Below are 13,249 nucleotides of genomic sequence, written 5' to 3' on the forward strand. Positions count from 1 at the left end.
GTTCTGCTGCTTTAGAATTTGTTTAGAGCCATTTTTTATAGGTATTTGGAGGGGTTTGGGGGAGAGCTCAAGCAAGTCACTGCTTTCACTCCACCATCTTGGCTCTACCTCCCCCCACCCTTCAGAGTAGAACTTTACACCTTTCCCTTTCACTCCCATGCTCCTAGTACTATGGAATTAGCAGTGTGTCACTGTTAATGCCATGGCAGAGTTAACCTGAAAACTAAGGAACAGCAGGAAATGAGGTAGGATATATTGTGTGACACTTCAGTAAGCCTGAGAAAAGAAGCCCAATATTTATCTCCACAGAAGTCACTTGAGGCAGAGATTGAGGCAGTAAATAATGAATGGCAGTATAGGATTATGTTAAGACAGCTTTGAGGACCATCCTCCAGGGTAAACTCGCCCAAAAGGGAAAGAGTCAGAAAGTGAGCAATGGAGGAATATAAGAAAAAAAAAAAGATTGAAATTAACAAAGAAAACTCAATTAAATACCTTGACCAGATAAACTGATTGGAAAGATATCAATAACAGGAAGGAATATGTTCTACATATTAGGTAAAAGACTCCAGACATCTGTTAACATCTGTTAATGAATACTGCAAAACAAAGGAAAATGAATGACAATGAAAGAATCTACTGATGACCTCTAGAAAAACAAAAACAAAACAAAACAAAAAACTTGTTTCAAACCCCCAGGTACATAGTGGTTAAACTTAATAATATGGCTGATAATAAATTCTTTAAGCAACCAGAAGAAAGACCTTTAAATATAAAGAAAAGGAAACTGGAGTAAGAAAATAATTTTGTCCTCTCCAGAAACTGCAAAAGTAGAAGTGACAAAAAGAATAATCAGAACATATTACACAAAGCTATACACTAAAAAAAAAATACTGAGAACACAAAAGAAAAGAGGAATACTTTCAAAAATATAACATACTTAAACTGTCAGAAGACCAAATAAGAGATTTTAAATAACCTAAACTCAGAAAAGGAAATAGAACTGGAAAAGATGTGAATATAATTATGAAACAATTCCTGCCCTAATGGAGCTTGCATTCTATTATTGAGGGATACAACATGTACACACACACACACACACACACACACACACACACACACGTAAAAGAAGCCTGGCCAAGGAGATGTCCATCTTCAGAGCCTGTGCAGTATGCTCTGCCAGCTGCCAGTATTTGGAAAAGGCAGAGGAGTCTGCTTCTAGAAGGAAGGAGACTATTCTCTAACTTAGAGCATGAATATGTATTTTGATTGTTTCTAGATTGGAGAATGTTTACAAAAGGCACTAAATGGCCAAGACATAGCCTGTTTTCTGCCTGGCTATGACCAAGGCAATAGAAGTTGCTCTAAGACTCTGGGTGAGTGTATGGCCTTAATCTCCCCACCTGGGTCCAATGTGGCCATGAGAATGAGCTTCAGTTTTTTTTTCTTTTCATGCTTATTCTTTTAAGTAAAGAAGTACTGGAGATAGTCTATAAACTTGCAAACTTCAAAACATTGGCAGCATGAGAAATCTACAAGCATAGTGATAGAAGTCCATGCTTGCATCTGTCAGAAGCCAAACATGGAGGAGGAGGCATCAAATCCAAAGATTGACCTGCTTGTCCTAGCTAAGAAGTAGTGGACTCTCCCTGTGGCTAATGCCAGATATGGAAGCAGCTTGGTGGAACAAGTCCTTTGTAGCTTGTGCTTTAAGTGAACTCTCTCTTCTCAGAGACAGAGGTGATAGATGGAAGATTGTGATATTCCTCTCCTCTCTCCTCCATTTGCCACCATCTTACCACTCCGCCCCCCCCCCCATTCAGGGGGAACTGATGTTAATTAAAAAAACTGGGGTGGTAATCACTGGTGGTTAGCACTGGGGAGAATACACTAGACTAGGGCCTTGAATTGGTATTAGAGGACGTTTTCTTATACCTTATTCCTCGATAAGTACTCTTCAATCCAGTGACACTGTCCTCTCAAGTGTTCCATAAAGAAGATACTCCATTTCTCAGCTCTGGGCATCTTCTCTGGCTGCCCCCCATGCTCAGAAAGCTCTCCCTCCTTTGTTCCAACTACTGACCTCCTTGGCTTCCTATTAAGTTCCAGCTAAAATCTCAGCTTCTATGGGAAACCTTTCCCAACCCATCTCAATTCCATGGCTTTCCCTCTCCTAATTGCTTATTATTTATTCTGTATATTGCTTGCTTCATATATATTTAGTTGTATATTATCTCTCCCATTAGATCATAAGGTCCTTGAGGTCAGGGTGGTTTTTTTGCCTCTTTTTGTATCCCTACTACTTAGCATAGTGCCTGACACTTTTTGTTGTCTTTCATTCATCTCAGTTATGACCAACTCTTCATGGTCCCCCTTTGGGGTTTTCTTGGCAAAGATATTGGATTGCTTTGCTATTTCCTTTTCCAGCTCATTTTACAGATGAGGAAACTGAGGCACACAGGGTTATGTGGCTTGTCCAAGACCACAGAGCTAATAAGTGTCTGAGTCCAGATAAGAACACAGGTCTTCCTGACTCCAGGTCTGGCGCTGTATCTACTGTGCCACCTAGTTGCCCTGTTTATTGTTTATTGATTGACTGATACCCCAACCCTTCAGGAATACTCCAGAATCCAGAAAGAGAGATGTAGCCTTGCTCCGGGACTGACTCAGTGAGATCTGGAATTGGGATAAGGATCTTTAGGATTTAGAAGAGCCACACAAGAATATGCAAAATATTTAAAAAACAAATACAAAGTAATTGGTGGGAAAAGTCACTAGAAAGCAGGATCAGGAAAGGCTTCATGCAGAAAGTAGAGTTTGAGCTGAGCTCTGAAGGAAGCAAGGGATTCTAAGAGACAGGTAAGGAAGGAGTATGTTCAGGCATGTAAGACTGTCAAAGATATAGAGAAGGGAGGTAGGGCATGAGTTGTGTGAGGTACAGAAAGAAGAATGGCTTAAGAGGATTGAAGTGTGCAAGAATGGGAACAATCTACAATATGGCTGGAAAGGTACTTTGGAACCAAGTTTTGAAGTGCTTGAAATACCAAATACTTGTACTTGATTTTAGTGACTACAGGGGAATCAATGGATTTTATAGCTGGGGAACTACCTTACCAGATATGCTATAGGAAAACCACTTTGATAGCTGTGTAAAGGATGGATTGGAGAGGAAAGAGAATAGAGAGGAGACCATTTCCCACCATGCCAATTGTGGTCACAGCATCACAGAATGTCATAGTGAAAGAGGAACCCGATCAGTTCCAATTCATATATTAAAAGGAATCTCCATTGAAATACACCTGACAGATGGTTATCCAGCCTCTGCCCAAAGACATTCAGCAAAGGAAAATTTTACTGAGACTGTCTGTTCCACTTCTAGACTACTCTATCATTAGGAAGATTTTCCTGATGCCAGTCTCAAATTTACCTTTTTTTTCTATCTGTTACTACTTTTTCCACTCTCTTGGGACAAATAGAACAAGTCCACTCCTTCCACAAGATAGCATTTCAGTTACTTGAACACAGTTATTACGTTCCCCCCTAAATCTTGTCTTTCCCAGACTATACATTCCTAGTTCTCACAACATACCTGGGTAGACATGGTATAAGATTTATGGAGCAAATTACTTGGTAGTCCTATATTCTTCCTCATTCAAGACAGACTTAAAAATTCTGTTTGTGAGAGAACAGAGGAATTTAGCACTCACCTGTCTGTCAGAGGGGTAATCACTAGGCGGGGTGTGTTACCCAGGTACTCATAGGAATACAAGAATTCAGCATCACAAATGTTGGCAAAGCAATGTTTCTTCTCATCATCCCACCGATGGCGCAACTGGGAGAGCCAGAGAAAAGCCTGGGTGCTCTCTACCTATAGAAAGCAACAGAGGAAACAATAGAGGGTTATGGTTGTAATCAGACAACAACTAGCACTTTGAATATACAGCACACAGGACTTAGATTTATATAATCATACAGTCATAGAACATTGTTTTATATTGGAAGCTGGAAGTGGCTTCAGTTGGATCGAATCTAGCCCCCTCATTTGACAGGTGAAGAAAACAAGTCTCAGTGATGTAAAGTGTCTTGCCCAACATCACAAAGTAATTTAGTTCTTCGGCCTAAAATATTGCTTTTTGACATAGCTTAACAAATAGTTGTTTTCAGTATGTAAAAGCATCAGCAAACAATTGCATTGGCAGAGAAAATACAGGGATACAGTATAGTATTTTCAATACATCATTTAGTAAGGGAGTTTTCAAAAAGTGACTAGTACAGTACCTAGTGAGTACCACATTACTATTCTCTACCCCTACCCTTTTTGTTCTGACTATGTGCAGACTTAGGTGACCTAGTAGTTTTCTAGGTTTATATCTCTCTAGAACCCTAAACTCCATTTGGACAAAGTAGGCATAGCTCCCACATGCCCAGGTGCCCAAGGTGCCTGAAGCCAACCTTCTGAGAGATCATCTTGGCCACTACATCCCGGGCATGTACATCAATAGTACAGATGGTCATGATTTTTTGTCGGTCACCCTTGGAGAGCTGGCCAATTAGCATGGTGATCAGGGTGTTAAGTTGAGTAACTTGCTTCTTATAGTACTCCTTCATGGCACTTTCATACCCTTCTTCCAGCTTGGCAAAGGCAATGCCCACCTCAGTGGTCCACCAGATCTGGGTGCAGGTCAAGGCCACCTGTAGGGGAAAGAATCATTTGGGTGAGTTGATTAAATGATCAAATCCTTAGGTAGCAAAGACCTAGGGTGTTACAAATCCTTCTCTTGCCTATTTAATTTGAGTCTATGTCACTATATTGATCACTTGGTGAACTGGACTACTTAAATATGAAGCAGAAAAAAAGTCCTGCTCCTAGGAAGCCTATAGCTTAGGTGAAGTAACACATAGATATGCTTTAGCCAGTTACTGGATTTCAAAAACTGTTTCATCACTGATCCTAAGGTCAGTTGTCTTGGAATATTATATAGTTAAATTCTATTATATAGTTAAATTCTACTGGGTGGTACTTAATTTCAACAGGCAACATTTTTTTCTACCTGTATAATACATTATTCAATAATTGTATTTCTTAAAAGTTGCATATAAATTCCACTTCTGAAAGTTAAATTTTACTTTGAAGGCAATTGGGTAAACTCTTTTTTTTTAAAGATTGAGGTGACACTTTTGCCATGTAAAATACTCTTGTAATACAGAGTCACCCCCAATTTATCTGTTTTGTCTATTAATATTTTTGTACATTGAATTTTGTATATTTTGTTAAAGCAGGGCCACCTGATATGAGAGCCAAAGCCAGAAAGCAAAGCTATTCCTAGAGTATGGAAAATTAGAACTAACTCTGACGAGACTGAGGAATGCAATTAGAAGGGGGGGAAATGGGATAGTCCTGCTGCTTGAGGACTAAATATACCTGAGGTTCATCTACAAATAATCAGTCCATAATTTTCTCCCTCTCCATTCCCTGTTCCCCATCACCAAGGCAAAGCAGGGATAATAGGACTACTAGGTTTGTATTTACCATTCACATTCCCCAGATTTATTTTACCTTTATATTATTTCTTTTTCCTCAAGACTAACCCTATTCTTTTAACTTGATTTCAGCTGTAGGGGACATAAAATGTGATTTGTCTCTTCCATGCCTAGGCATGATGGCCCTGTCAATATAAAGTGGAATTTGTCCAAAGGGAGCTACAATAGAGAATATGAATGTGAATATGTCCCATCCATTTTCCCTTTGACTTGCAGAATATTTCCTTCTCACTGCAATAAGGGGACAGGAACAAAAATAGCCCCTCAAAATGACAGCCCAAGCTTGGCTGTGACTTATAGTTAATCGGTGTCTAGGTCTTTCCTCCTTCTAAAAATTATTTTGCTTATTTAGAACATCTCTCAGTTATGGTCTGACAGATAATCCAGTGCTGCAAGGCTGAAAATGGGGGAAACCCACTTTTGAAGCCACAACAAGGGAAACAGCTAGAGAAAATTTTCAGTCACAGAAGAGCCCTTTTAAGGCAAATACCTGAGCAGGGTAGTCAAAGAGCCACTGTTCCCTAGGTTTCTCTTCATAGGCAGTCACACCTTCTGTCATTTCATGTCTCACAGTGGCCCTCATGTGTTCGAGCACATGATTCAACCAGATTTCAACCTAAAAGAATTCAAAGTCAGAGACTGCTTCTATACACTTACTGGTTGTGGTTATCATGATATAATAGAGGGATGATCAGTTTGCAAGAAGGGAATCTATTCGGGTATATTTTCAGTTTAAGGAAATACAAGGGGCTCCAGTTCAGCTTTCATTTATCTTTGGGGTATGAACCCAAATTAGGAAATTCAGGGATTTAGTTATATCGAAGCTGGCCCTGGAAATCACAGTACTATAGATTTAAGAGCTAGAAAGAACCTTGGAGACCATCTAGTCCAATGCCTTTATTTTATAGATGAAGCAAATTAGACCCAAAGTAATTAAGTGACTTGTGGTCATGGCTCAAAGTGGTTAAAGTCACATATCAATAAAATGTTTCCTCTTTCACACCTCTCAAAGTAACGTAAAGCTTTCAACTGTACTGAGCATTCAGTATCTGGGATAAAAAAATTGTTAAAGGGAAATAAAGGGTGTATATAAGTCTTTGAATTTGAAATAATTATGGGATAGAAAAGCTAGAATGGAGAAACAAATGGTAGGATGCCAAGAATGAATGAAAAAACATTTACTAAGGGATTGCTATGTGTTGGGCACTGTGCTAAATATTGGGGTTACAAAAATAAAAGCAAAGATAGTCCCTGTTGTTAAAGAACTTATATTTGAAAGGAGGAAGATAACACTCACAGGGAAATGGTAGCCAGGGAGGATATTTTGGTTTGGAAAGTTACAAGGGAGTTACAGTTTTGTGCTTCTATTCATTCTAGGCTGATTCAGAACTCTGCCCTCAATTAGGTGGAACCAAATTGAGCTGGTTTTTCCCAACTTCAATCAAGTGAGTCCTGGGTTTTGTACCATAAACATGTTTTATTTATTTCTTTTGTTGTGTTTTTACTTCTGTGGTTTTCAAGAATGGAAATTACTACAAAGAAATGAGAGAAATTGTTATTTTCTATTACATTAATAACCAATGATTACATTAAGATTAAGGCTTTTTCTTTCTATTTCCTCACTCAGGGACCAGCCCCTGTATGTCAGTCAGTCTCTGAAGGACACTGCTGATAGAAAAGGCTGCCCAAATTGTCTAGGAACACGCTCCTCCATCTTAGGTGAGACCCCAGCCACCTATGAGATATTACTTCTGTTTACAGTGTAAACAGAATCTAACCTGGGTGAATTCCATCACCAAAGAAGTAAGACCATGTCCTTGTACCCCTCCATTGGAGTTTAGAGTAACCTAGCTCATGAAGGAGAAAACCAACCAGAATGGTCTGGATAGAGATGGATTCCTTTGTCCAGATTGCTGAAGGTAGCTGAGTTTCATAATTAAGCCAAGTTCTCAGCAGAAGAAGCTGAAAGCTTTCAGCCTACCTCCTCATTTGAATGTCCACCTCCTCATTAATTGTTCAACAATCACCTATTAGGGGTGCCCCCTTTTCCAAAGGTATTTAAGCACTTGGTGATCTTTGTGATTTTGTCTTTGGTTACCGAGAGAGATCACTGACTATCAATTTAATAATTATCAGCTAGCCTAATTAATTAATTGATTATTAATTACCCAGAAACTCTGTCTCTTGGTTCTTTATTCATATCAGAAATCTGTACCTCTTAAAGATCATACTTCAAAGATTTAGAATTGTAGCAGCTGTTGGTGGCTGCTGGTCAAGTGTTTCAAGGATCAAGTGGATCAAGCCCACAGTGAAGTAGGAACAGTCACACCAAAGAAGAAAGGAAAGTGAGGTTCCAAACAAAATAACTGATACATCATTTCTATGAACAGCATAATTAGTCTTCAGAAGATAAGCAAAGACCTTTAGAGGGACCTGAAGGGTCCCAGGAGGGTTGTTATTAATTCCTCTACAGTGTAACATAGATTTCTAAATGATTGTCATAGGCAAGGACAATACAAAGACTGGAGTACTAAAGATTGGAAAAAGGTAATTTTTACTGATGAAACTAAAGCTTTCATTCAAAATTACACCAAAACCATTGTCAGAAGAAGTCCAGATGAGCTTATAGGATCTGAGTATCTTATCAGGCTGCAATACATCTATCCCAAAAATGTGTTGGGGAATTCATGCTTTCAGTGGGCACAGATGTCTTATCCTTATTGATGGAATGATGAATTTTGATATATTCATATAATGAGAAGCAGAATCGTTCTTAAATTGTAGAAATTCCCAACTAGACATATAATAATGTAACAGCACCTTCCACCATACTACATGTCTTCAATAGTGAAAAAATTTATCCAAGAGATAGAGATAAATACATTCCAGTGTCTGGAAACTCTCCTGATTTAAATTTTACTAAATTTAAATTTTAGTAAAAGTTTTAATTAAGCTAATTAAATAAAAATAATTTAATTAAATTTAAATTTTATTAAAATTATGGTCTAAAATCAAGTCTAGATATGGAAAAACCAAGTGTTCATCCAACGTGATATATGGTTTCATCATGAAGAATTAAGGAATATGTATCGAAAATCTTGTGAACTTAATGCCAAATCATATAAAATTAGTGATTTCAGGAAAAGGAAAACATCTTGCATGTTAAAAGCTTTTTTTAAGATGTAAAAAAGTTGTAAGATGAGTTGTATAGACCAAAATTGAATAATATAATATGTATCAATATGTAAAAATCAATAAATTTAATTATTTTACTTTGCCCCAGTAAACTTGCACACCCCTCTATGTCAGTAGAGGAATGAGCCAAAAAGTAATTTGTGGGAAGCTTCCCCAAATTGAAACTAAATCATATAAATGTAAAGTTTGAGGTTCTAGGCCATAATTATAAGTGTAAGCTATAACTGTGACTCACTGAAAGACTAGTCTCTGTGCTAAATGTTGGCTAAGAGTATTACATGCCATTCAGTATTATTATAATAATGATATTTTTTATATAGCACTTTTAGTGCTTGATTCAGAATGATTCTTTAAAATAGGAGTACATGCAAGTACTATTAATTCCATTTTAATGAGACTCACAGGGGTAAGTGACCATGACCACAGACCTAGTAAATATTAGGGAAAAAAAAAAACCACACTTGTTGTCTTATTGCGACTATTACTTTTTATACTCTATTAGGGTAATTTAAGGTAGGGAATCCTTTTCATGTGGTTGGAAAGGGCCTATAGGAGGTCATAATTATAAATCAGGAAATATAAAAGAAATTGGAGATCAGAATCATTGAAAGAACAAGCTTGGCCTCTTCAACAGGGGAGGCTCTTACTGTATTTTAAGGAAAAGAGTATGCATATGGCTTTGGATATTTTCCTATTCAGGGAGTTCCAATTCTAACTTTGGAGGAGAGGGCAGAGCACCAGGATCATGTGAACCTCCCTCAATGGTCACTTGGGTATTAATAGCACCCCCAATCCATAGGGAAAGTAGAGGAAAAGAAAATGGGGTTCATGTACATGTCATTTTGGCTGTAGGGAGGCAAAGGAGGACTAAAGCAGGTCCTAATTTTAAAATAACAGCAGGGCAGTTTGCCCAGGGAGTATAACTAGGTTTAAGTGGCAAGGCAGAGGAAAGCAAGTGGTCAGGCTCCTCAGTAAAGTGAGAGTGACCAAAAAAGAAACCAAATATGGGTCAAAACTGGGTAAATAAACTTATGGATTCATTGCTTCTTCATCCAATGGTGAGGCTGAGGAGATGACTTAGATGATTCCTCCTTTAGCCCAAGTCTTACCCTGGAACAAGTGTGAGATCTTCAGGCTCATTCTTGATACCAAAAAAAATATTATAAGAGTTTTGAGTACTAGGTATAATCCAGGGACAAGGCCAGCACTATTTTGATGACTCAAAGGAACATGCACTCAAGTTAGTTCTAGAGGCAAGTAATTGCTGCACTGTTTTCAGCACTTTATTGGACCAGGCAGGGCGCAAAGGTCTTTAAGTTTTCCTAAGGGAGTGATAACTACTTGTATTGTAGCAGAAATATGAAGGACTGGTTAGAAGTTGAATACCTGAGGTTAAGTTGCAGCCCTATGATCAGTGTTACCTGTGCAAAGATGGGACATGACGGCATAGAAGGTTTCTTAGGACTCTGGAAGATCTTAAAGGGAGCAGTACTCCTTAATGAGTGGAAGTATCCCAGGAGAAGGTTTTTTTTTCTGGGGGATGAGGAATATTTGCTATTAAATGAGGGTATCCCAGGATAAGATGGTGCAGTGGATAGATGTGGTCTCAGATGCTTACTAGCTGTGTGACCCTAGACAAGTCATTTAACCTATCTGTAAAATGGGAATAATAATATTACCTAACTCCCAGGGTTGCTGTGAGGATCAAATTAATATCTATTAATTGTAAAGTGCCTAACATAGCATCTGGCACACATTAAGTGCTAAATAAATGTTTGCTATTATTTTTTTGGAGTCCCTAATGGGACAGAAAATCCAAAGTGGTTTGTCCTAATACCGTTGTTCACTGCAAAATCATCACAGATTTCATGCCAATTTTTTGCAAAAAAGTGGAGTGTGACCATTTTGTGAAGCTTAAAAATTGTGTTGGTATTACTTCAAAATCATTTATTACTAAACTGTCTTTGGTGCAAGATTAGGATGCACAGAATACTTGTGAATATATGTTAAAATTGAATACTGACAATATGTGTGCACTGAGAATTCTAGGCTCATGGCTCACAATGCGCAAGAGATAAATGAGTATCCATATGCCACTGGTGAATACATTTCTCCTCTGTTTGCCTTTTCAGTGGTACGATGAACAGAATTATACTATGCGACAATTACTCAATGAAAGGACATAAACCAATTTTTGGTCTGAAAAAAGGGCATGATGATTATGCAGTAGCAATGATTATGCAGTGAAATATGAGCATTACTCACCATTGATAATTTGTATCTTACTGATTTGACTTGGATGCTTTTTTGTTCCTTTTTGCATGTGAATAGTTCTTTCGGACAGAAAGAGATGTGAATTTGTGAATAACATCCAGCATTAAAGTGGTCTTTAAAGTGGTTTAAGTCAAATGAAATTGAAAATTTACAGGAAACCCATAGGCTTTTAAGAGGTTTTTCACACAGCAGTTAGAGGGAAAGTAGATAATAGTTCTGCCCCACTCATAAATGTCCAGTTTCTCTAGGTTAATACTAATCATCTTACAACTTAGCACTCTTCTTAGAGCATTAGCAAAAGGAGAAGGTAGGAGGGAAAGGAGGATATGAGAGAAAGTAAGTGCTTCTCCACTTTACCTGACCATTACAGTCACAAGGCTCACTGAAATTCACATACTCCTCCTCTTTACTATACATGCCAAGGCTTTTCTTGGTTGGTTTTTGGCTGGAGTCCACCTGGAATTTCATCCTAGCCATACTGTCAAACAGCTTGGAAAGATGGCGCTGAACCTACAAAAGAAACCATACCAAAGCTGAGAGCATGCCAACAAGGTTAATTATCTGTTTAAAAAGTATCCAGTGAGAACCTATCACTGGGCTAGATATTATAGTTTTCATCTTTTGAAAAGTTATACTCTAGTTGGTGCAGTGGAAAGGGAAAGACACTTGAGGAGAAGAGCATGGAGATGGGAATGACAGTGGAATGTGGGGCAATAGGCAGGAGTAGGGGTGTGAGAGGCAAGAGGGGTGTGACCAGAATGCCACTGCCAAAAAAGGTCACTGATTCACTTTTGTGAGACAAATTGGCTTTTGCCAATACCTCATGCTTCTTTTTCCCTGAGGTATTTTCCTGAGTTTGCTCCATGTAGAACTCCACTTTGGCTTTGGACCTTATTCTCCAGGTTCAGTATACAATTTTCTGACACCCTCTGGACAACTGTCTTTGTGGATTTGCAGGTTTCACACTATCACGGTATTCTGTTTGTTCTTTTGTTATTGTTGTTTTAACGTTTATTGCTCTCTTTTGTTTTTATATCATCTTTATTTTCAAATACATCTTTCATTCCTCTTAGATCTATGAATTTCATCTCCTGTCCTTGTGTCTGAGTGCTTGGTGTTCTGTAGCCTTTTTATGTCAAATAAATTAAGCCTCACTACCCAGGACAAAGAATCTGGTACATAGGGTAGGAGAAGGATGATCCTGGAGTATAGCAATAAGATGAATCAAGGTTGGTAGATCTCACTGAATAACCATTTTGCATCTCATGACGAGGCATCTGTATTTGTATTAATAGCAGCACCATCCTTCCAGTCATCCAGGTTTACAGCCTTGGAATCACATTCTTTCATCTCCATCAACTTCCTATATTCAATCAGTCACCAAATCTTATTGATTCTACCTTTACAAATTCTCTAACATTCATCTCTTATTTCCACTCATGATGTCTCTATTCTAAGTCAATCTTTCATCATCTCTCTCTTGGACTATTACAACAGCCTCCTAGTTGGGCTCCCAGACTCCAGACTTTCTCCTCTCTAATCCAGCTGCTAAATGACATCCCTAAAATGCATTTCATTCTATCTCCCGACTAAAATATTTTAATGTATTCATATTGCCTTTCTAATAAAATACAAATTACCCAACCTGGCATTTAAAACTCTACATAATCTAGTTTCCATCTACTTTTCTGTCTTATTGTACATTACTCCCCTTCACAGATTCTCCATATCAAATTGGCCTGCTTCCCAAAGCACATCATTCTAGATCCCCTTGCTTTTGTATTAGTAGTCCTTTGTGTCTGTAAGAGTCTCCCTTCTCAACTGTACCTTATAGATTCTGTATCCTTCAAAATGCAATACAGCCATCTCTTCCTACAAAAGACCTTTCCTGACACTCCCAATTCCTAGTACTCTTTCTCTCTTAAAATTACTTTGTTATATTATATATATCACTTGGGTATATTTTATTATCCCTACAGGTAGAATGTAAGAACTTTGAAGGAAGAAAGTTTCCTTCCTTTCTCGCTTTTTTCCTTCCTTCTTTGTTTTTTTCTTTCCTTCCTTCCTCTTTTGCTCCTCCTTGCATAGTGTCTGGCTATAGTAGACATTTATTAAGTCTGTTGAATGGAATTTGACAGCAAGGAGGATTTTCCTGAGTTGTACAATACAGAGTATGTTATTTTTGTGATTTTGGTTTTTTTCTTTCAACAGTACTATGCAATACCTATATATTTAAAAC

At 38.0% G+C, this 13,249-nt stretch overlaps 1 protein-coding gene across 1 annotated transcript in view; it reads right to left on the reverse strand.

Annotated features, from left to right (window-relative positions):
* The window catches only part of DNAH9 (dynein axonemal heavy chain 9), a 458,278-nt gene that overhangs the window by 287,994 nt on the left and 157,035 nt on the right, over positions 1 to 13,249 (reverse strand). The window contains 4 exon segments of the mRNA XM_020965915.2: positions 3,708 to 3,868; positions 4,453 to 4,692; positions 6,032 to 6,157; positions 11,368 to 11,520. Of these exon segments, the coding sequence (XP_020821574.1) occupies positions 3,708 to 3,868; positions 4,453 to 4,692; positions 6,032 to 6,157; positions 11,368 to 11,520 (680 nt within the window).

Source organism: Phascolarctos cinereus, unplaced genomic scaffold (assembly GCF_003287225.1).
Source record: "Phascolarctos cinereus isolate Bilbo 61053 unplaced genomic scaffold, phaCin_HiC Scaffold_5;HRSCAF=322, whole genome shotgun sequence".
Classification (NCBI taxonomy): Eukaryota; Metazoa; Chordata; class Mammalia; order Diprotodontia; family Phascolarctidae; genus Phascolarctos; species Phascolarctos cinereus.